Source organism: Cetorhinus maximus, chromosome 17 (genome assembly GCF_964194155.1).
Source record: "Cetorhinus maximus chromosome 17, sCetMax3.hap1.1, whole genome shotgun sequence".
NCBI lineage: Eukaryota > Metazoa > Chordata > Chondrichthyes > Lamniformes > Cetorhinidae > Cetorhinus > Cetorhinus maximus.
The window spans coordinates 63,077,015-63,102,563 of NC_135895.1; the positions used below are offsets into that span (position 1 = coordinate 63,077,015).

The window sequence follows — 25,549 nt, forward strand, 5'->3', positions numbered from 1 at the left end:
TTTTAAACAAGAGTGTAGCATTTGCAATTCTCCACTCCTCTGACACCACCCTTCTGTCTAAGGAAGGCTGGAAGATTATGGCCAGTGCCTCCACAGTTCCTCCCTTACCTTCCTCAGCATCCCCGAATACGATCCATCTGATCCTGGTGACTTACCAACTCTAAGTACAGCCAGTCTTTATAATACCTCCTCTTTATCAATTTTTAACCCATATAGTATGTCAACCACATTCTCCTTCACTAAGACTTTGGCAGCTTCTTCTTCCTTAGTAAAGGTAGATGCAAAATACTCATTTACTACCTCAGCCATATCCTCCGCCTCCATGAAAGATCTTTTTTGATCCATTATCAGCCCCACTCCTCTTCTTATTATCCTTTTACTATGTAAATGCTTATAGAAGACTTATGGATTCCCTTTTTGTTAGCTGCCATCTCTTCTCATACTTGCTATCTGGACAACAAGAAGCATGCCTACCTGTAAAAGGCAGAGTACCATTAACACCACTTGATTGTATCCAAGCACCCGTCAGTGCTCTCAAGAGAGAAAATATGCAACTTTCTACTAATTTTCTCTCTCCTCTGCCCCCTCCACCTCCTGTCCATCAGCACCGATGAGAACGCTCCATTCAAAGATGCTATCCTTCAGATAGACATTGAAATGTGGCACTGCTCTTCCAAGGGTTCATGTGAATGTTAAAGATCCAACGGCACAACTTAAGGAAGCATAAAAACTTCATTAGGTGCCCTGGTCAACATCCCGCCCTCAAGATTAATCGGTTATTCAATTCGTTATTCATCTTATATACAAAATGGTTGTTACATTTGGCTACATAACAGACATTGTGCATGAAGTGCTTGAGGTATTTCCAAGATGGAATGAGATGGCATCTAAGTACATGTTTTTGCCCCTCCCCCAGTTCAATAGCCTGCCTACAATCTGACTAAGCTCACGTGATGAATGGCCACTTAAGTAAAACAGCAGCGAGTGGCTGATTTCTATCGCATCATAGTCCAGCAAAAGGGAGGGAAAAACTGGAACAAAAACATACAATTTTAAAATAAGAAATTGAGCCAGGGAGGCAAAACTGTAGCTAAGTTTGATAAATTATTCCCAGCAAATGTGCTTTGGGCAGAAGGCTGCTCCGTTAATTTTATGGCAGCCAAATTGCCTACTGACTGCCTCAAGGTTGGAATGAGATAGAGCAGAAGGCTGTGTTTGAACAAACTGAAGGGTTGATATGTTATCTAGCAGAAATATCAGTGATCAGATTAGTCAGTAACCATGGAATAATGACTTAATCTCTAGTTATTTTCAGTTAAATAATAATAGATACTTTATAAATAAATGCTCTATTCATTTTAGCTACTCCATGCAGTTTTGCACAACATATTCTGTCCAATTTTCTTTTATAAGTGAACATACATTAATTTCAGTAAAAAAATTAAATCTTTTTCTGACGGGGGTGATTCATACTCAAATGCTGGCACCTGCCTGCACCTTATTCCAGTGTCTATTTCCCATGCTTGAGGCTAGACCGTCATTTAAAAAAGCTATTTATTTGTACATGTGCATGTGTGAGTGTCTATCTGGAGGCGGGACACATCACAGGCAAGGCTGATCTTATTTCTGAAAACATGCATTTTCTAAGCAAAGGTTCCATGGGTAGCCACCAGGAGCAGGTAACCGGCCTAATTTTTCCCTCCCAGGTAAGTAACTTGTAGCACCACACCACTGCCCTGGTGGATAACTTAGCAAAGACCAGGGACGAAACTGGGATGCTTCCTAACATTTTTAGTCTAATATCTCAGTACACGGTGCTTTTACTTACTTAGCCTTCACAGCAGATCAGACAGAATTCATTATGTAGACAATTACCTAACGCCTGCACAAATCATCTATCCATGAGCTTAAAGCATCAATTTGGCTCAGTTGGTAACATTTCTGGGTCAGCAAGTTGAGTTCAAGCTCTAGGACTTGAGCATGCAAATTGCACTGAATATATAATTTAAACTGTGTTGGAAATTTTATCAATGCAGCAGTTGTGACAAGGCAACTGTGTCTGATCACTGAAATTTTAAAAATGAGCAATTTCTTAAACAAGTTAATGTACTGTATTATAATATATTTAACTTGTACTAGCAAGACAATAGATACTACAGCGTAATTACTGAAAAAGTTATATCTTGGTCTCAATTTTGGCCTTGGTGAGACCACACCTGGGGTAGTGTGTGCAGTTCTGGTCTCCTTACCTAAGGAAGGATATACTTGCCATTGAGGGAGCGCAGCGAAGGATCACCAGACAGATTCCTGGGATGGAAGATTGTCATATGAGGAGAGACTGGGCTGACTAAGCCTTTATTCACTGGAGTTTAGAAGGAGAGGGGGTCTCATTGAAAAGTATAAAATACTGACAGGGATGGACAGACTGGATGCAGGGATGATGTTTCCTCTGGCTGGGGGTGTCTGGAACAAGGGGTTACATTCTCAGGATACAGGGTAGGCCATTTAGGGCTGAGATGAGGAGAAACTTCTTCACTCAGAGGGTGGTGAACCTATGGCATTCTCTACCACAAAAGGTTGTGGAGGCCAAGTCGCTAAATATATTTAAGAAGGAAATAGATAAATTTCTGAGCTCTAAGGCATCAAGGAGTATGGGGAGAGAGCAGGAGTATGGCATTGAGATAGAGGATCAGCCATGATCATATTGAATGGTGGAGCAGGCTCGAAGGGCCGAATGACCTACTCCTTCCTGCTCCTATTTTCTATGTTTCTATGCATTATACCTTCAACAGTCGTGTGTTCATAGTTCACACCTCTGTACTCTTTACAACTGCAACTATCACAAATAGAGATTAGGTTCATAAAGCATAGTTGGGTCAATCTGTCGTGTTCCAGTTACAAGAAAAAGTAAGAAAGTTAAGCTTGTTTTCCGTAGTAAAATGAAACCTCATTGAAGTTTCTAAGATTATGAATGGAACTGCCAAAATTATCTTGGAAAACTGTTCATCAAAAGATTCAAATGCCAAGGGATAAACTGAAAATTAATCAGTTAAGGCTATGAAGTTAATTTAGATTTGTGAAATATGTTGCTGGGGAAGGCTGTTGAACCCAATAGTATAAAGAGGTCTATTTCTGAAGAGAGCGGGGACTGAAGGATATAGGCTTGGTATTTCAAAAAGGGATGGGATTGTTGATCCTGATAGAAAAATTCACATCATCTTTTATAGTGAACTAATGTCTATTGGATATTTTCAGTAAAGCTATGAGAAATGAGAAAATTAGACTCTTAGCTATAAAGAAACAGGCAAATTCCCCCTCAAAATGGAAGAATGGCAACATTTAGTATTTGAAGGAATATTACTTGTGATGTGACATTCGACAAACATGCCTGTCATGGGTGACTTTTAACTTCAGTAACCGCCCCCCAGCCCACTGGTAACCAATGATTCCTCAAATTTTGTCTTGACCGCAGCAACTCTAGCAGAGCCATAGTTCCTTAGCCAACTGACCGTTCTTCATGTTCAAGCCCTTACAATGATTGTTAATGGAATTTTCAGCCAAAGGATTGCAGTATCCTAAACCAATGCCATCCTCGCCAGTCATCAATAAAAATGCCCTTTCCAGCAGGGGCACTCCTTTGTGATGTGCTTAATTTCTATTTCACTCTCTCTAGCCTGGAAAATTGCTGCCCTAGCCAAGATCAACAAACAGCAAAAATCATAGAGTGAACATGGGAGCTTTCAGGTCCTTTATATCTCAATACCACACCGGGCTGAACATTTAATCACTTAACCATTGGGAAAGCTTGATCAATAGTTTTAAAACAAAATATAGCAACAAGAATAGAGGAACATCAAGTGGCCAGATGTCTACCTGTCGAATGCTATAGGACTCAGTAAAATAAAGTTTGTTTTTAATTAAATATTTCTAAACAATTTACTAAATTGTGCAAGTCCCTTTCATTATACCACATCTTGTTACTTATCATAGTTTGCAACATCTAGAAGCTGAAAAATTAAGTGCCACATAACTCAACTAAAATGCATGTTCCTTTCAAGTCAGCTGAGTGCCTCTACTGTCTGATTCCATTAAATTTAAAGATCACAACTAACCAATTTTAAACACTAAACCAAAGCACATGATAATCTGAAGATTTGAACTCCCTGTGCATCTTAGACTGTACAGGGCACCTCAGTGAACTTAAAGGGGGAGCTTACTCACTGAGTTAGTGTTACAATGGGAGTTATTGACACACTCAACACTCAATACTATGTTGAGATGATGGTTTAGACACAGTCTGGAAGCAGATGTTTTGTGTAAATCTCCTCTTATGGCAGACATGACTTTACGAATGAGCAAGTTCCCACATTTTGTATTCATGTCACTGGAATGGAACACAATGATGTTACAGAAAGGACAGTAAAACTAGGAATGTCCGTATGGAACAGGGAGACAAAGGAAAATGGGTAGGGAATAAAAGTACCTCTTTAAAATAAATATCATCACACTGCACTGAGAAAAAGATACAATCGCCTGCTGAGGTAGTGGGCCATACAGAGCAGGAAGGTCCCAGATTAAATCTCTCAACTGTGCTTCAGCCAAGGAAACATTTAGAGCTGTGATTCGCTGCGGTTGATATAAAGAAGGTTCCCACTCCTAGTTGCTATCCTGTGAACCCCTGCTAGAAAGTGTGTGCCTAACCCAGGGGGTTGCAGGCTAGGTTGCGATGCCCCACCCAACCCCACCAATGCACCTACAGTTGAATAATCCATCAGTATTCATTGTTTAGATTTGCACTTTCATTAAGAACAGTCACTTGAGTGAGGCTTTGAAAAATTGCTAGCACTTATAGAATCACATCCCAAATAAGTGAACACTTTGAACAAAAAAGGGAAAATTGAAGGTAGGAAAAGACTTAAGGATTTTTGTTTTTAAACATCTCACAGTATTAACCAATTTACTGTTAATATTAGCAAATCCTTAACAAGTCCTAACAGAGTGAGAGCAGCAAAAGAAGATAATTCTCCTTATTCACTCATCACATGGTTTATAAGTTTCTATCTCACAGGAGGTTAAAATAACAGATTTTCAAAACTTACAGAGCAGCCTGAAGTATAGACTTTTCGTGAACTTGGAAGGAAAACAGGAAGAATGACAAAGAACAATTGACCTAGAAAATACGAATGTGAAAAAGGAGTTTAATTTCAGTTTTTGTCAATTGAAAATTGCAAGAAATCTTCAATGTAGTTTCTCCCCAACCTTCACCTTTTCTGAAGGCTAGGGTGCAGTTTTACCAGTTCTGAAGAGGTCATATTCGACTTGAAACATTAACTCTTTCTTTCTCCACAGCTGCTGCCAGACCTGCTGAGTATTTCCAGCACCTTGTTTTTATTACAGTTACACAGATACCAGCAGCCCTCTGATATTTGTGTGTGGGCTTAGGCCAGTGCTAATTATTGGTTATTACTCAGTTAACACAACTCTTGGGAATGTGTCAATTCAGAGAGGTGGCATCCTGGTTTGTTCCTGTGATTTCCTATTAACACAGCTCCTAATTTTAGTTATACAACTGGAGGCAGTTGCCAAGTGGAATCCAGGAACAGCCTACACCAGTTTAATAGTGCCCTCTCAGTTGGTGCTGGAAAGCTGGAATAACACTGCCCCCTCATTGAGGTAACTTGCACTCCTTTACAGCAGTAGAGAGGGGTCGGTGCTGAATCCCAGCTCAGTCAAAATGCAACAGGCAGGCAGACCATGAAAGATGTGACACAAGGAACACCATGTCTAATGAGAAACACAGCTGAACGAAGGTGGGCTGCAAATGAGACCAGACTGTATTATAAGAATCACTGGCTTACACAGTGTCAGTAAACTATTCCATAAGACAGAGCACCCTGCATCAGCTCTTATACATATTACATCGATCAGGAGGGGAAACTGATTGATAGTGCCTCTAGGTTAGGAAGGAAATATGGTCAATTGCATCACCCCACATGCTACACTGGCTGTGCTTAGCTAACTCTTACACTAAAGGTTGAATCAGGATTTGTTGGTCTGTGTGCCTTGATACCACATCATGGTACATTTTCCTCAAAGCCACAAAGGATCCTTCAAGATACCTCTTATACTAAAGCAGTAGTAGTCAAAATATAGTCTGGCTACCATGCACCTGAAAGACTCAGCAGACATGCTTCTCCCCATGGCTCCAATTCTCTGTTCATGGACTATCCGGCTATAGGATATTGACCAAACTAGTTGCCTTGCCCTTTCTTGCTTTCCAGCATAAGGATGCAATAAGATTCTATTAGGAGGCCAGTTTAACTCAACTCCAATCCCAGAGTGAAGGGGTTCAATTAAAACAGGACAATTACTGCCCTATCTTCCTGTGGCAATCTACTTGGCAACAACTGCCCCCAGTGGCATGATTGAAATCAAGAAAAAGAAAAGAAAGACTTGCATTATATAGCTCACTGTAAGTAATGACAGCTACAGGCCTCCTAATCAATCACACCATAGTGCACCATTCATGACTGTAGCTTTTAAGCAGGAGTTTGGTTGGGAATATGGTCCTTAATAATATAGTCTAAAATAAAACTACTTGAATTGGCTTAGGTTGTTCATAAATAGCTAAAGCTTCAATATATGATCACAGCAAAAATTATTCTGCACTCCAAGCATAAATCTGCATTTCCAATCCTCCCAAAACTGTCAGTACTTTTAGAATTGTAATGACTCACAAGATTTATAGAGCGTTTTTGACTCAATTATTGCTGCATTTTAAAACCTTATTAGTGAACAATCAATTAATAAATTCATTGTTGCACAAACACTTAAAAAAAAGCAAATATTTTAAATCTTAAGCTACAAGCACATTAAAACAAATTAGTTGAATTCGTAATTGTGCTGTCAAGCGTATCCTTTAAGGTTTTATTTGCCTTCACCTTCCCATCCCCCACCCACCCCAAAAAAAAAATTCTTCCCTCGTTTCCTGCATTGAATTCATGTTTACTCCACAGCTGCTGGCTGCCCTCTGGAATCTCACCCAAGCAGTCATTTTTGGCTGAAAAATGAACGTTGGTGGACCAAACAACTATGGATTGCATCACAGCTGTGCCCGATGATGCTTTCACCCAACAAGCAAATATCCAGGAAGAGTCAGTAGACAGCAATCAGGAGTGGGAACACAAGCTGGTTTTTTTCCCCTCCTAAAGCAACGAATCCAATTATACAACCCCAACTACTGTCTCAGCAAAGATTAACTAACTAAGCAGTTGAGCAATAGAACCTGGAATCATCCCATCTATATGTTTTAGCATTACACTGAGCAGCGCCTTCACTGAGTCAGTCCATCAAGGAGCACAGAACACTGTTGATATTTTGTCTGAAACTGGTGTGCCTGCAGAGTGCAGCTCACATTCCACAACACATGTCCCCTACCAGCCGTGGAGGGATCTTGTGACATGATGGAATCTTGTCATTATCTGTCTTCACTTTCACTCCTAATACACTGGGTTACATTCCCTGAATAAGTGCCAAACTACCAGAAGGTCAAAATCTAAAGGTGAAGATTAAAATTCTCTTATTTGTAGTCTATTAAAATTCTCTTACAGCCCAATATTAAAAGACAAACAATTTGGGTTTACATATTTTTTTATTTAAACTGGAACTCTTAATAACTGGGTGAGTAAATGCACTGCATGATGCAGTAACACAGAACAGGAAGTTCCGAACTGTAAGTTAACCAATCCAGGGCCACAATAGATGTGTCAGCGCCCTTTGGGCTAGGAAGGAGAAAACCCAGCCACCGTTTCCATTCCTGATCACTGTCCCAGTGATCTTTGTTAGAAAGTAAGTGGGTGTGAATAATAGACTTGAAAAGTGCAGCAATGCTATCTAGACTTGGGGAAGAGATACAGTTCCTCAGATGACATCAGCCCTTTGGTGCCTCAACCAACAATCTATTTTTCATGCAAGAGTTGAAAAAGTGGGTGTTATCAGGCTATTTAACTGTGAAGGAAACCACAGCTCTGCCCAATCCTGTCATTACCAAATGTCCACACACATGCAGTTCACTGAAATCACTGGATAGTGTTAAGGAAGCAAACTCAGGTTATTTTTCCTTCACTAATACTCTGGCTGAAACAATGAACTCAATACTGACCAGGGCCACTGAATCAAGGGACCTTCCTGGTCAGCACAGCTTGGTTCCACTTACCAATGGAACCACAGGAAAGTCATTTGAAAAAAACAAATTAATTGCATGCATTAAACATTAATATATCCTAAATGAAGTAAATTTAAGACTTACCAGTGCAAATTTGAACCCATTTAGTGTGGGATTAATTGTCAGCTTTATACACGTAGGTAATATTGTCAAAAGTGTGGCAGCAAAACTGACAAAAGAAACAATGTTGTTAAACAACTAACTTAGAAAATAGCAACACATCAAATGCAAAATAAAGCAATAATACTTCAAAATTAATTAGCACTGGAGTGAAAGACTGGATGGGGTTGACTTACCTCATAACATCCTCTTTCTTTTGAGAAAGACCCCACATCAGATCAGTCTCCTCTTCATCCATTGCCAAAGACTAGGAAATTGGCACTTGTACTTAATGTCAAATGCTAACCTACCCAAGATACCCAAGAATTTTATCCATAGTAAGGGAGCATGAGCACTCTACCACTTTAGAACTCATTTTGAAGAAAACCCTTTGGAGAAACAAATAACTTCCACACACTTCAATTGAGCATCTGATTAGAGGTACAAAATAGGATGCTTTATTTTTTTCTCTCAAAATTTTTGAACTTCTAAAGGTGTGGGATGTCAGTCTGGGAAATAGGAGTTTTGTAAGGTACCAGTCCAGAAAACAATCCTCCATTCCATCAATTATTTGTCCAATTCTTCCTTCTTTTCCCTACACTGTCAACTTCCATCGTATGTTTGAATGGTATATTCCAAATATTCACCATGCTCTTCGCAAAGTAGTTAGAGCTAAACTGCTTCTGCACCTTCCCTCTTCTAAGCTTAAGCCTGTGTTCCTTGATTCCAGATTTAGTGCAATTTGCCCATATCCTTAAGTATCTTGAATAATAATTCTCCAGAACAAACCTCAGCACTCCAATCTCTCCTCATAGCCAAGAAGCCTTAACCTAGGTTAAAAGCAAAATACTGCAGATGCTGGAAATCTGAAATAAAAACAGAAAATGCTGGAAAAACTCAGCAAGTCTGGCAGCATCTGTGGAGAGAGAAACAGAACTAACATTTTAAGTCTGTATGACTCTTCAGAGCTAAAGCAAAGTAGAAATGTGATGGAAATTATACTATTTAAGGGAAGTGGAGCAGGTGAAGCAAGACAGAAGGTCAGTGATAGGTGGGGGCTAAAAGTGATTGACAAAGATGTCATGGACACAAGACAAAGGCAGTATTAATTGTCGTGGTGAAGACTAAAGCAGGTGCTGATAGTGGCATGTAGGTGAAAACAGAATGTGTTAATGGCAAAACAAGGGTCAGCACTTTGTGAAAGAACAACATAAAACGTGACAGATGACCTTGTGTGGGGTGGGGCGGGGGTGGTTGGGGAAAAGTGATTTTAAAAAATGAATAAAAATAAATAAATAAAAATAAAAATAAATTTGAAAAAAGGATTTAAAAATTTGCTGTTTTTGTGCCTTAACCTAGGTGTCAGTTTGGCTGCCTTTTTCTCAACTGCCTCAACATGGATATCTTTGCTGTGACCAGAACTGTACACATTACTCCAGGTGCAGTTGTAGCTCTGCCTTATACAGACTCTACCGCCTCCTGGAATTTGTGCTCTATCTTTCTGGCTATACCAAGTTCCAGTTGGCTTTCCATATCAGACTTGGACATTGAGCTGTTGGCTTTAGTGATCTACACACCATTGCCCCCAAATCCATCTCATGTGCTGTGTTCCGTAAAACAGAATTTTATTCTACATTCCCACTGTTTATTTCCTTTCCTTAGTTGTAGCACTTTGTACTTGCTCACATTAAAGGCTATTGGCCCTCATTAACCCACCTACCCAGTTTTTTATTTGTGTTTCCTCTTCCCTCTTCTTTAAACCTTTCAGCAATTCATGTCATCTACTAACTTAATGGCATTTTTTAAATAAGCTTTGGTCTCACTGGCCAGGATTTAATGTGGATGGCCAGTGCCTCACCCAGCAGTTGAAGAACTGGTGGGATTTCTGCATCGCTTTTCTCTGGGAGGCCCAATGTTATCCCAAGGTAATTAACATTTACCTGGGCAGCATCAGGCCTCTGGTCAGATTAAGCCCCTAACAGTGGGAAAGCTGCTAGACAATCGAAGGCCAGCAATGCCACTGGGAGCTTTGGCCACCACCTGTCTGACAGTGGGGCCTACCAATGGAACCCCAGCGTAGCTGTAGGCAGGATGGGGATTGAGGGACGGGTGTCACCCGGCAAGGGTTTTCTTTTGGAGGGGGGGGGGTCGGAAACAAGGGCAACGAGGGTGACTTCCTGCAGGCTCATCCCTTCCCGCTGCTGGATCCCTCGTTTGGGCACAAAGTGCCTGTGAATGACAGGCCCCTCTGGTAGGCTGCTGGCAAACTCTATAGGGTTTGCTGAGAAGTCTCCCCAGATGACGAGCCTCTGCCCACTGCTGGTTGAATACCAATGGCAGTGGGCTGAATCCCTTAAGGACCTCAATTGGTCTCCAGGCAGGAATGCTGCCCACAAGCTTTCCCACCCCGATCTAATCGGAGGGCAATGGGATCTCCACCCCACATACCCCCACCTGATCACACACACGCCCCCGCCCCCCTACCTCAGAGGTCATTAAATCCTGCCCATTGTGTCAGTATCAAATATTTTACTGTCAAGTATAAGCAGCGCTAATGTAGAGTAAATGCTCCAAAACAGTCTGCCTCACAAGCACCAGTGTGACCATTTTCCAACCTAGTGGTTGAGGGAGATTGCTAGTTTAGTTGCAATTTAGCTTGATCTGTGGGCTGTTTTGTGCTGTAAACCTATTCCCAGTAGAAACTAGACTGGCATCACCCCAACAGTCCCGTTGCTAGCAGAAAGTGTTTTATCCCTTTGAGTTGGGTTTAATTTCAGATTCACAGGAGAAAATATGCACAAAGACACAAGCCTGCACAAACAAAAATAAATTTTCAGCTTGATGCAGCAATTCTTTTTTCTTTCCTATCTCTTCTGAAGCCTCGAGGTCTCAAGTACTGACAGCCTATTGTATACCTCCAAGCTGCCACTCCTCATATAGAGAGCATATCAGGTGCAATCTGTCCTCACCTAGCACTGGCAAATCTGCATTTATCCTCAGAAGCCAATATATAGATCATCTCCTCAATAGAAGAGAGCAATGAGATCAATTGCAGTGTCCCTAAAGTCATACCAGTGTGATCAGTGAACTTAAAACATATCAGGGGTCACAGCTTCCTACTCTAAATGGCTCAGCACTACAGGAGGCAGCACATTCGCCTGCTGAGTTATTGCAAGAACTTTAAAATGCTAAATTTAGGATCACTTGCATTGAACTGTACCTTTAGATAGACCATTCACACACTGCACAGACTGGCCATCCAAATCAGTCACTAATAGTCTACTCACTCTAGCCAGTGTATAAGTCAAATATTGTCCAAACTAAAATATTGTAAAATAGAAACAACAATTTTCTGCATATAAAGTAGTTTATGCTTTATAGATGTTGTGAATATTAAATGGACACTGTTGTGAATATCTAGTTCATGGCTCATGTTAACATTTTAGAGGCAATTTTTAGTTCTGGGAAGATTAAGGTTTAACCGTACTTCTGGCTGAAGATGGTGCAAACGCTTCAGCCTTGTCTGAATGATGACTTGCGAGTGATAATGGAAAATAGGTGGCATTTACTGAACCATATACACAAGTCCCCATCTTCAGCAAAGATGAGGAGAAAATTTGAATGGGAGTTATAAACTCACACTGAACTTTTAAATTAATGTATGTTAATTATAATTACCTTAAAATACCAAGTAATCAATGGTAGGATGGGGCATAGTGATGAAAGGTAAACCATGAAATATCTTCATGACATAAAATAGATCAACAGGGGCAAAACATTACCTGAGCCAAACCTGGGTTTGAGGTGATAAAACCTTCTTCACCTTCAATATCACGGATAAACTGCACCACACATTTCCAACTTTATCCTATTTAGAAAACACATGTAAAGAATCATCGGACACAACATGCAAATTGTTTCATTGATTACCTGTGTCCTTGGAAAACATTAACAAGGATCAGAAACAGTATAAGTTGCATTCCAATTTTTAAACCAAGTGTTAACCAGTTTCAACTCACTGGTGCACACATGACCATGGTAGCCATTTGTTTACTTGCCTGCTCTGTCCACAGACATGGTGACTCATACAAAGTGTGGGATCCTGTGGACCATGCAAATTGTGGACAGTGCATGCACAGTGGTTATCATTCACCAGCAAGTACACATTTGAAATAAGGAAGATGGATATTGAGTCAAGGCCTTCTAAAAGATGCAGGGAAGTTTAAGAGAAGCACAGCGATGATTCTGGGATTTAAAATGCCAGGCAATGGAAAAAAATATTCAAAAAACTAAAATTATTTTAATTGGCAGAAAAATGAGGTTAGAAAGAATGGAATGAGAAAAGGCCATCAAATTCATCAAGTCCACTCCTTCCACACAATGTATACAATCTATCCAATCATGGACTCTAATTCCTCCAGTTAACATCCTGAGGCATAAATATTCTGGATTATTTATCTATTCTGTTACTACCCACAGACAATAGCTTTTTTCCACTCAGCAAGACATGAATCATTGTGGTATGTTACTACATTCCCAACCAGTCATTTGTTGTGAAGGAGTTAACTCATTCAGCTTCATCAGCGATTGAACTATTCCACATGATCGAAATCTATTGACGAATAAGGTATTTATCTTAAACTATGAATGTATTATTGGAAAATGTACAGCAAAAAATAAAAACAAGATTTCTTCCAGAACAAAGATCCAGCAAAAACAGAATAACTTCTTTAGTAAGGGAGCTGGGTAAATTCTAGTGAAGAATTTACCTATGGAATCCAATTAGGGTTGACTAACGGTTGCAGTTTTACATTGATAGCCGGGTGACTTTTCTCAACTTCCTCCGTTATAGGTTTCAGATTGTTCTACTCATGGAGGGGTTGTCTGTGGTTACAGATTGTTAAGTTGTGTGGTATTTTCTTGTTCCAATTAATATTTTGGCTATTTCTTATTTTTTCAAATATGTAATAAAGTTTGGTGACCCTGCTGCAGAACCTAACAAAGACCCCAGCTTACTGATCGTACAAGGACTATGGGACACAGATTTAAGGTTTTGGGCAAGAGATACAGGGGGAACATGAGGAAGAACTTTTTCTTTTTTACGCAGCAAGTGCTAATGACCTGGAACTTGCTGCCTATGAGGCTGGTGGAAACTGAGGCAATCAATGGTTTCAAAAGAAAATTGGATGAGCACTTGAGAAAAATAAACTTGCAGGATGACGGGAATAGAGTGGATGGATGGGGCTAACTGGATTGCTTGACAGAGGGCTGGCATGGACTTAAATGGCCTCCTCTTATGCCATAATGATTCTGACTAATGACACCTAGCAGGCCAAAGCCAGGTATCAATGGGGTGTTTTATTCTGAACAGCAACACAACCATATAACACCATATTACCTCATGGGCCCACCAGATTCTGGCATCATGTCCCTTCTCACTCTTAATAAAAACAATTGTCGTTCTGCGAGCCTCTCCACACATCGTTCACTTTTGTTTTCTTTGGTAGTTAATGAGTAAGATAACTGGGCCAGGAAAGTGGAAGTTCAAACTCTAGTTATTACATCTGTATCTGTGCTTTCCTGCCTCCACACTCTACTCAACCAATCAGCTGAAACAATGCAATGAGATGAGCGTTCTTGGGTCGGCCACTGATGTGCACTGCAGTCCCCTCTTGAAATAGTGTTCTGAAACATTCCGTCGCGCAGCAACACAAATCATGGAAGTCGGTGGAGGCTGAATACTTGGAGTATTGAAGCTGGAATTCATGCTCAAGTTCTCCAAATACAATTCTAATCCTCAGCTGCTGAAACACCAAGGGAATAATAAAGTACTTCACTTGCTGCTACTGGGCAACAACATTAGTTGTAAACTATTGCAAGTACCAGAAAAACATAGTTAACATCTTAATTTACTAACATCTGTGAAGATTATAACTAAACTATACAATAGCACAGACTAGTGGTCATTCATAGAAAATATGTCCGCTTAGCTGTCATAAATCTATAACCTGGAATCTCAAAATAGATCATAACCGAGGAAAGTCTAATTGGCTATTGTGTTTTGGCAGCACAAAGACTGAAGAGTAAGAGAGGAAGCAGGATAAATCAAGTGGCATTGATTAGGTGAAATCAAGCTTGCATTTCAAAAACTTTGATTGTAGGGGGAAGGAAAGAATTTAAAGAATGAATGAGCTAGAGTTTACTGTGTACTGATTTTTCATTTTAATATGGTTGGAATGTAGAGACGAAGAGCTTGTAAGCAACATTTCTGGAGCTTAGGAATAATGCAGAAATTCAGATAAACACTAATATTAATAAAATAAGGAGACAATAAGGCTGCAATGAAAGGGAGGATTGGAAACTGGAGGTGAGAGAAGGACCTAATGGTTAGACATACAGAGTACAAAGCTCAGACATCAAAGCAATCTCAAATCTCTTAACATTAATACAGCAACTGAGGAAACAGTTCTTCTATCCCACATAATAGTCGATTACTCAATTCTTCTCTGCACACACTCCATCACATTTGAAGGCGTTTATCACGATGATGCCTGCAGAGCTTAAAGGAACATTACAAATGCACATGCAGTTCCTCTCTTAGGTTTACAGTAAAAGCCTAGCAGCTTTCTCTGAAAAAGCTGGGCTTTTGTTGCGACCCTAATTGCCCCAGCTAATCTATCCAATGAGTGTTGAGGAATGCAAACCTGGAAGATCTTCAGTTTGATTTCAGAATCTGAAGAGTTAGTTGATTTCAGCCAGGGCAACATTAGCAGTGCTCCAATTGACTGTGGTGCCACCAATTCTGAAGGAAATTGGTGCCCAGGGCTTTTGTTCCAAATCCCTATTCAGTAATATTCCCTCTTCTGGACAGTACTCATGTGGTTGAGAATGATGAAGATTAGACTTAATTGGATGACTCTCTGGTCAAACAGCCAATAGTGGGGTTATACATGAATATCTAGTTGAGAGAAGTGCCGGTCCTGGAATCCATATACGTGTATGCCACAAATTTAGAGAAAAAAATTAAATATAAAATAAGGAACAGTGGGTCTTCTGAAATATTCGGCACCTGGACCTCATACAATGAATCACATATTAAAAAAGCAAACTTCCTCAGTCTGCAAAAGAAACACAGGAATAACCTGCACACTCAGAGGAAGAATGTGAAAGTTCATGTAGTATCCTAGGCTTTAATAATAGCACCATAGAGTACAAGAGCAAGGAGGTTATTCTAAATTTGTAGAAAGCACTGGTTCAGCCTAAACTGGAATATTGTGTCCAGTTCCGGGTGTCGCTCTTCAGGTAAGACGTGAAGGCATTGGAGACTGTGCAGAAAAGATACCTAAGAATGGTTCCAGGGATGAAGAACTCCAGCTACGTAGACAGATTGGAGTAGCTATGACTATTTTCCTTACAGAAGAGATTTGATGGAGGTATTCAAAATCATGAGGGATCTGAACAGACTAGATAGGGAAAAACTGTTCTGACATGTGGAAGGATCAAGGGCACAGATTTAAGACAAAAGAAGCAATGGTGACGTGTGGAAAAACTTTTCCAGGTTCTGAGTGATTAGGATCAGGAATGCACTGCCTCAGAGTGTGGTGAAGGCGGGTTCAATCCAGGCATTCAAAAGGGAATTAGACTGTTATCTGACAAGGAAGAATGTGCAGGGTTACGGGGAATGGCATGAGGTGAATTGCTCATTCAGAGAGCTGGTGCAAACACGATGGGCCAAATGGCCCCCTTCTGTGCTATAACAATTCTGTGATTCTGTGTAAACACTAACATCAATAAAATAGGGATACAAGAAGATTGCAATGAAAAAAAATTGTGGAGGTGAGAGAAGGGCCTAGTGGTCACAAACACATACAGCAGTTCAAACTAAAGAAGCTCAGACAAAGACATCACAAGTCTCCTTCCTTTATCTCTTCTTCCAAGAATAAAGATGAGACTTGCTTTTGTCTAAACACTAGAGCCACTAAACACCAGAAAAAAAAGTTTGGATTTAGACTTTTCTTCTTTCTGATTTTAACCTCAATCTCTCTCTTTTAACTTATGTTCCATTGTCCAATATCAGTTGCACTTCTTGTTCAAAACATGCTACTCTCTTTTACCCCCCCCCCCCCCCCCCCCTACTAGTCCCTGCAACACCACACATCTGCTAGAGCTGGAATGCAGGGCAAATGGCCTCTATCAATACATCTATTGCCTGGATACCAAAAGTGCTGAGCAAGACTGGAGTGGTGAAGCCTCTTGGCATTTTCTTGGCTTCCCTCACAAACGAGAATACAAATTCAACAGAGTGGGAGAAATCAAACATGTGTTCCATATGTCTCTGGGCTCTAGGTTTCAGGAAAGATGGACAAAGAAAGACCACAAGGTTAAAAAAGCAAAATCTGTCTAAAGATATTTCCACAAAAAAGTAAACAAAGTTCCGAAAGTTCTGGAAGTGCAGGGGTAAATACATGATATATTACAGGGGTAGGAGAAAAAGAAGGAAAACAACGTTGGGAAGTGTGCATACTGGTAGGCTGGGATTGGGCTCAGCTGTGATGCCTAAAGATTGTAGTAACATAAATCCTGTCAGCTGTCAAAATGGCGTATGTATTAACAGCCCAGGAACCAGCTGATTTGGTTTAGTGATCTAGTATCCAAGACCATAAGAAGCAGTGTCTTTGTTATGCAAAATTTAATACCACACATGGTCTAGACTGACACTTCAATGTTGTATTGATGGTGCCATCTTTTGAAGAGAAATGCAAGCTAAAGCCTCCTCTGCTTATTCCACTGCATATTTACAGTACCATGGCATCATCTAATGAACAAGTACTCATAGTGTCCTGGCCAACACGCCACCCCAACCCAACACCACCAGAAATAAATTACCTAATCATTCACCTCACTGCTGTGTGAGATTTTGCTGCACACAAGGTGACTTGCTATATTTGCCAACCAACAGTGGCCAATGCACTTCAAAGTCATTATATGTGAAGGACTTTTGAGATATACAAGAGTAAAGGTATTGTGTATTTGAAAATCATTTTTTACTTTCTTACATGAGCATTAAAATCAAATCTCTGTCTGAATCCACACACTCCCTGTCCTGAGCTTTCTGCAAGATAGCTAAAATATGTTAGCTACACTTGAATCAATTAAAACATTGACTCCTAAATGTTTTTCTTCAACCCATTAACCTGTCAAATTATATCTGGTTTGAAGACAAGAATTGCAAAAGCAAGTTTTGTAAACTTTTAATACTGAAACTTCTCAGCTCATTACCTAATTATATAGATTTACTGCATTGCCATACTTATTGCATACTGATATGAAACAGGATATTAATAACTTATAATTAATGGGGAGGCAGTGGCTTAGTGGTATTGTTACTGGACTGGTAATGCAGAGACTCAGGGTAATCCTCTGGGGACTTGGGTTCAAATCCCACCATGGCAGATGGTGAAATTTGAATTCAATAAAAATCTCTCTAAAAACAGTTCACTAATGACCTTTGGAGAAGGAAATCAGCCTTTCTCACTGGGTCTGACCTACATGCATGTGGTTACCACCTAGCCAGGAGGTCAACCCTGGTTCAATAAAGAATGCAGGAGGGCACCAGGTGCAGCACCAGGCATACCTAAAAATTAGGTGCCAACCTAGTGAAGCTTCAAAACAGGACTACTTGCATGCCAAACAGCATAAGCAGCAAGCTTAGTCAGAACTAAGAGATTCCACAACCAACAGATCAGATCTAAGTTCTACAGTCCTGCCACATCCAGCAGTGAATGGTGGTGGACAATTAAACAACTCACTGGAGGAGGAGGCTCCACAAATCTTCCCATCCTAAATGATGGAGGAGCCCAGAACATCAGTGCAAAAGGTAAGCATGAAGCATTCGCAACAATCTGGATGATCCATCTCAAAGTTATTGGAATTCTCGAATTCATTGTAAAATAGGGTAATAGTGGGATGTGTCTATATATGTGTGTGTGCGTGCGTGTGTAAAAGAGACTTGATTGGATTAAAGGCAGCTGTCTGAAGTAAACATGGGGGACATTTAGAATGTAAGGTAAAAAAAATTTGCATTTTTAAATAAACCAGACTAGATTGTTTTCAAAGGAGGGGTAAAATGTATCACCTAGCCAGGTGAAGTTTAGAAACAGTGTGTTTATTTTTTCCAAAGATTACTGGTAAAACTTAGTGCTATGAGAGATTTTTATTATCAGGGAGATAAAGTCCAAAGACATAGTCAAACAATGGGAATTTACTTCAAAAGGAGAAAATATTTATAGAGGAGCGAAGGCTGTATGTAAGGGTAGGCATTTAGAGATCTAACAACTGTGAAAAGCCTTCAGAATCTCTGCCTCAAACTGCTGTTTTCAAAGGACTGAAGTTAAGAAAACTCACTCTGAATTCGACTTATTCAGGTATCATGTTTCTTTGCCTGGGTCTTTTAAAATCTGTGTGTCTTGCTGTTGCCTTTACGAAAGTGTAACTGGGAGTTAGATTTAGGGGATTTATAAGTTATAATAGTAATTTGTAGATCTATGTATGTATTTAAAATCATTTCTCCTATTAATAAATGTTTATTATAGTTTTGTAAAAAACCTATAAGACTTGGTGGTCTTATTACTTCTGAATTCAAGGCACACATCTTGAAATTTATACAAACTGCAAAACAAGTTGTGAAACTTGTTTCAAGTTTCTCTTTGGGATTTGAGCAACTCAGCATTTACCATCAGCAGTGCCATAACATCGGCCTCTTCCAAAGGTCCCCAGCATCACAGATGCCAATCTTCAGCCAATTCGATTCACTCCACGTGATATCAAGAAACGGCTGAAGGCAGGATACTGGATGCTACAACGCAAATGGGCCCTGACAGTATTCCGGCAATAATACTGAAGACTTGTTCTCCTGAACTTGCTGCGCCCCTAGCCAAGCTGTTCCAGTACAGCTACAACACTGTCAACTACCCAGCAATGTGGAAAATTGTCCATGTATGTCCTGTACTCAAAAAGCAGGACAAGTGAAGGAAGGGGTCATCAACAGTGCTAGCAAGCGGCACTTGCTTAGCAATAACCTGCTCACTGACACCCAGTTTGGATTCCACCAGAGCCACTCGGTTCCCGACCTCATTACATCCTTGATTCATAAAATGGGCAAAACAGCTGAACTCTAGAGATGAGGTGAGACTGACTGCCCTTGACATCAAGGCAGCATTTGACCTAGTGTGACCAAGGAGCCCGAACAAAACTGGAGTCAATGGGGATCGGGGGAAAAACTCTCCACTGGTTGAGTCATACCTAGCACAAAGGAAGATGGTTATGGTTGTTGGAGGTCAATCATCTCAGTTCCAGGACATCGCTGTAGGAGTTCCTCAGCATAGTGTCCTTGGCCCAACCATCTTCAGCTGCTTCATTAATGACCTTTCTTCCATCATAATGTCAGAAGTGGGGATGTTCGCTGATGATTGGGCAATGTTCATTTGCGACTCCTCAGATACTGAAGTAGTCCATGTACAAATGCAGCAAGACCTGGAAAATATCCAGGCATGGGCTGACAAATGGCAAGTAACATTCATGCCACACATGTGCCAGGCAATGACCATCTCCAACAACAGAGAATCTAGCCATCGCCCCTTAACATTCAATGCCATTACCATCGCTGAATCCACCATTATCAACATCCTGGGGTTACCTTTGACCAGAAACTGAACTGGACTAGCCATATAAATACTGTGGCTACAAGAGCAGGTCAGAGGCTAGGAATCCTGAGGCGAGTAACTCACCTCCTGACTCCCCAAAGCGTGTCCACCATCTACAATGCACAAGTCAGGAGTGTGATGGAATACACCCCACTTGCCTGGATGAGTGCAGCTCCAACAACACTCAAGAAGCTTGACACCATCCAGGACAAAGTAGCCCGCTTGATTGGCACCCCATCCTCAAACATTCATTCCCTCCACCACCGACGCACAGTGGCAGCAGTACGTACCATCTACAAGATGCACTGCAGAATCTCACCAAAGCACCTTACACAGCACCTTCCAAACCCACAATCACCACCACGTAGAAGGGAAAGAGCAGCAGATACCCGGGAACACCACCACCTGGAAGTTCTCCTTGAAGCCACTCACCATCCTAACTTGGAAATATATCACCGTTCCCTCACTGTTGCTGGGTCAAAATTCTGGAACTCCCTCCCTAACAGCACTGTGGGTGCACCTACACCACAGGGACTGCACTAGTTCAAGAAGGCAGCCCACCACCATCTTCTCAGAGGCAATTAGGGATGGGCAATAAATGCTGGCCCAGCCAGTGATGCCCATATCCCATAAATGAATTTAAAAAAGACAAAGCTGTCTCAATGATTCATTAAATAAATGCTTTTCCCAATGTGATACTGGGTCAAGTAGACCAAGAAAATCACAGCCTGAATTTTTCAGGCAGCAAGTGGGCTCAGCAGGAGCGGGTGGGGACGGTTGCAGAGCCAATCACTGCCCACGATTGGCTCCGCGCCGCCATTTTACGCGGGCAGGCCAATTAAGGCCCACCCAGCGCAATACGTGATCTATAGCACTCAGCACTACCTGTGTGGGCGGGGGGAGGAGGGAGAGTTGGAGACAGCGCTGTTTCACGCATGCGCACGAAAGAGCGCTTCAATCTCCGAGGCACGGAGCTGCCTCAGGGAGATTGAAGGGCTATTGTAATTATTAAATAAATCGGTGTAAAATTCAGTTAAACATGTCCCCTCAGGTGTCTGTGTCACATGAGATGGGACATGTTTTGATTTTGCGGAAAAATTTATTTATTTAATAAAAGCTTTAGGAAACCTCATCCCGCTCGTGGATGAGGTTTCCTAAAAAATGCGACAGCCGCTTGACCTTTTCGCCTGCCCGCCAAACTTAAGGTTGGACGGGCAGCGTTAACAATTACATCAATTACTCCCTTCTGTTTACATATTGGTGGGCTTGCAGCTGACTCTGGTGTGCAACCGCTGAACAAAATATCACGGGACTGCGTGATGACGTCGGGGCGCACGCCTGACAGCATCACGTGTCATTTTACTCATCAGCGTGTCGGGCCCGCCCCCGCACACCAACTGAAAAATTCTGCCACACAGGTTCAATTCCTGATCATGGCTGAGCTGCTACAGTTGGTTTAGAGAGGAGAATCTGTCTTTTAATTGATATGAAGGGGCAGTTGGGAGGGAGGAGAGGAATTTGGGCTACCAATTTCTGCCAGTGAACCTAGTGTAAAGTTAATGTTATGTTAATGTAGAACAAATACAGGAATGGGCTTGGATAAGATACTGCAACCTGTTAAATAGCCTGTTAACATTTAACGTTTAGACTCACACTTGAAAAATACTGGGAGGTGGGTAGCATCTGTGGAACTATATGCTAGCATAAATTGGCAACTTCAGAGAAGGGGCAAAAGATAATTAGGTGAAAAGAAAAAAAAACTTGTAATAATAACTGCTTTAAGAAACTGTTTTGTACACATGAACTTTGACCCTACTCATACAGTTAAAAGCATCCCATTTACTGTACAGATGCTTTTAAACAGAAAGGGAAGTAGAAACAATGGCACCAACATATGGTGCCCACCACCAGCTGAAGCACTTCTACTCTGCCATGTACAGGTAGTGCGCTTGTGGTTTTAGCTTTGTTTGAGCAAAAAAAACACACCATCTAAATACGATTTTAAAACAAACTTGCATGTGGAAAATGACTCCCATTTATTCAGCTGTTTCAGAAAACATTTAAAAATCTTTTTTCTTGCTCCAGTAATTGCTCCTGCTGCTGGAGAATCGAATAGGTGAATGCTGCTGTAACCTGTTTGGACTTGAACAAGTGAGCCACTCAGGCAAGCAGTCACAATATTTTTTTTAACTGACTGTATCTTTGATTTAGGCAAAGCTGTTGTGCATAGTGCTCCAAACACCAAAGAGAGAAATTTGGTGCGAGTCTTCCATACGCATTGCTGTATCAGGGGCAACAAGACTGCGGCGTTTATAATGCAAGTGCACCGCCAATTTTAAGGGTTAAGTTTGAGGCAGATTGGTTCTATAAATGGGCTATCTGTAGATGGTTGTGATATCAATATCAAGAACGCAATGTCTGATACCTCTGTTCAGGACAGGAAATAGAAACAGCAGAGACAGTTGTCAATGTCACAACTGGAGGGGACATAACTTCATAGGCAAACCCACCACACCCCAGACCGATAGAACCATTTTTCTTCTACATGGCACATATAGAATGTCTGTCCTGAATTTGATGAGGACACAGAGAAAGGTTAGAAGGTTAACACTTGATGCATTCTACAAACAAACCGAACAAGATATCAATTTTAAAGCTCATCATGTAATTTACACTTATCAGCATATTTTTTTAAACAGCAATTGGAGATGGCCAACACGTCACATTCAACTTGTAGGGTGCTTACACTAACAATTTCTCAAGTTCACCCTAGCCTACTTCTAAATAAGTCATCCGCTGCAGACTTCTAAACTGATGCTGAGCTAATATTATCAGTGAAATGTCAGGAAGATTTCCTGATGAACTTGGTGCCGGGTGAGGACACTGGGCTCTGTGCCTTAGGTTTAGTTGGATAATTGGATTTACAACCTTTGCTCAATTCTTAAAATGCCTTTTACCCAGGGTTCCCAGCATTTCAGCGAATTTGGTGTTAAGGTATCTGCCTGCCACATAAGCACAGACAAGATGGAGGAAGTTTATGCATATTTCAAATTGTTTAGTGGTTGCTACAACCTAAAGTTTAATAGAATTTATAAATATTTATGATTAAACAAACACGGCCAGTATCATCACTTGAAGCTCATTTTTCAAACCTACCTCAAATAAGCCTCTATCAACTGGAAAAAGCCTTTGAAGCACCTGCAGGGACTGCTGGAGACTGGTGAGGAAGGGCAGCCAGCAACAGGCAAATGTAATCAGCACAGTAAGTGCAATTTTGATCAATCTTTTCATCCTGTAACAGAAGAGAAAAGATTTATTCTCCTGAAAAGCAAGACTCACTTCCCTCTCTAGCACTAATACCCACAGTGAAAAGAAAAGAGAACGAAGTGAACGTTAAATAGCACCACATTTTCTCTCCACCTCACCTGAGAGTACAAGGATAGTTTCCCAATGCCAGTGCGCTTCCAAAATTTTCAACTGGGCAACTGTTCTGCAAGATTGAGCATCGGGGCGTTATTCAGCTATCGAGGCTATCACACCCTCATCTTGTCCTCAATTGATATGTACAAGTGGACTTTCCAGCATTGGACACTGGGTAGTGATCATGCAAAAGAACTTTGGCTAATTTTTCCCCTCAAGACTAAAATACATCAAAAGCATCTCCATCATCTCCCTGGTTGAGATCAATTAATTTAGCAGATTAGTGGCTAACCACTCCTAGTCTGCATGGCTTTGTAGCAGAACTATCTTCCAATGTGATATTTGGATCATGAGGGGTGGAGGGGAGCCAAAACATTTTCATTAGGTCAGATTCCAACGCTTCAGTCTTTCAGGGCAACATGGCTACATCTACAAATGCACTGCAGCAACTTGCCAAGGATCCTTTGATAACACCTTTCAAACCCAAGACTTCTACCATCTGAAAGAACAAGTACAGCAGGCACATGGGAACACCACAGCCCGCCAGTTCCCCTCCAAGTCACACACCATTCTGACTCAGAACTATATCATCGTTCCTTCGCTGTTGCCAGGTCAGAACCCTGAAACGCCCTGCCTAACAGCACATGGGCTGCAGCAATTCAAGAAGGTGGCTCACCACCACCTTCTCAAGGGCAGTTAGGGATGGGCTTTAAATGCTGGCCTTGCCAGTGAAGCCCACATTCCAAGAATGAAGGAAAAAAAATCTGACAGTTTCCACAATGCATGTGTTAACAAAAACAGTGATGCAATATGAGTGACAGAAATACAATTTCTGTTAAAAGTAGCCCTGGGTTCTACTAGTACATCATGGCTTTGTAGCAGAACTATCTTCCAATGTGATATTTGGATCATGAGGGGTGGAGGGGAGCCAAAACATTTTCATTAGGTCAGATTCCAACGCTTCAGTCTTTCAGGGCAACATGGCTACATCTACAAATGTACACAATGTAATACCTAGAAATGAGTGTCTGAAGTATCTGCATTTTCTCCTCCATTCCTCCATCCCCCTTCCCCACGTTATATTCCAACACTCTTTATACAATTTTGAACAGTAATTAACACTCCACGGCAGTGCTAAGTCAGAATGTATGTTGCCTGCAGTCTTTACCTGTCAGTAATCTCATCTTTTGATTCTCATATAATACTTGGCCTTGGTAAATACGCACAGATTTAATAAATACGAAGAATACACTGATTTACATCAACTCAAAAGATGGCTAAAAACTAAAATATCAGCCAGCAAGTAGCTGATATGGAACACAGAATGTTAGGTTTACTGTACCAATAATCTTCCAGCTGGTGCAGGCAACTTTCCCCCAAACGTTCCTCACTCAATGGAAACATTCTCACCTAAATTGAAAGGTTTTGGGTCAAAGCCACTCCAGGACTTGTGCACATAATCTCGATTGACACTCCAGTGAAGTACAGAGTGGGTGCTGCATTGAAGGAGCTGCTGTCTTTTGGATGAAAATGTAACACTGAAGATCCAGCCCTAGTTAGAAGCAGGACAGCTCCCCTAGTGTCCCAGCCAATATTTATTCCTTAATCAACAAAACAGTGCAAGTTACTTACAATGTGGGACACTCTTGTGCATAAATTGATTGTCATGTTTGCCCACGTTAAAACACTTCAATTTAGTTATTTTCTTGCAACAACAGTATATTCCACCTCTAATTTTCTCCACATCTTTTCTGAGTGCACTGACTCATAGCAGGATATGGTTCTACAAGAAGTGACGGCTCTCCAGCATCTTCTACATGTGGCCATTTTCTCCCTTTCGCTCTTCAGGTACCATGCCCCCGAAGGGCATTGACAGCCATACACATTCATGTGTTGGTCCATGCTTATGCTTGGCAAGGTATTGCAGTGGTTTGCCATTGCGTTCTGCAGTTGCTGGCTGGCCAGGAGACTCCCACTCTTACTGCCTACCATTGGTGCATTAGAAGGATTTGCAGGTTGATAATCTAGCTGACTGGCCACGTTATGAACTCACCTTCTTTGGGACTCAAAACCCCAGCTTCTGGCTCAGAGGCAGGGATGCTAC

The 25,549-nt window shown here is 41.1% G+C and overlaps 1 protein-coding gene across 2 annotated transcripts in view; it reads right to left on the minus strand.

Annotated features, from left to right (window-relative positions):
* Positions 1-25,549, minus strand: part of alg6 (ALG6 alpha-1,3-glucosyltransferase) — a 54,394-nt gene that overhangs the window by 14,657 nt on the left and 14,188 nt on the right. For both annotated transcript variants that reach the window (XM_078561318.1, XM_078561316.1), the window contains exons 8-11: positions 23,182-23,317; positions 12,106-12,191; positions 8,309-8,393; positions 5,100-5,170 (exon numbers count right to left, since the gene is read on the minus strand). In XM_078561318.1, coding sequence (XP_078417444.1) covers positions 5,100-5,170; positions 8,309-8,393; positions 12,106-12,191; positions 23,182-23,317 — 378 coding nt within the window. The remainder of the gene's footprint in view (positions 1-5,099; positions 5,171-8,308; positions 8,394-12,105; positions 12,192-23,181; positions 23,318-25,549) is intronic.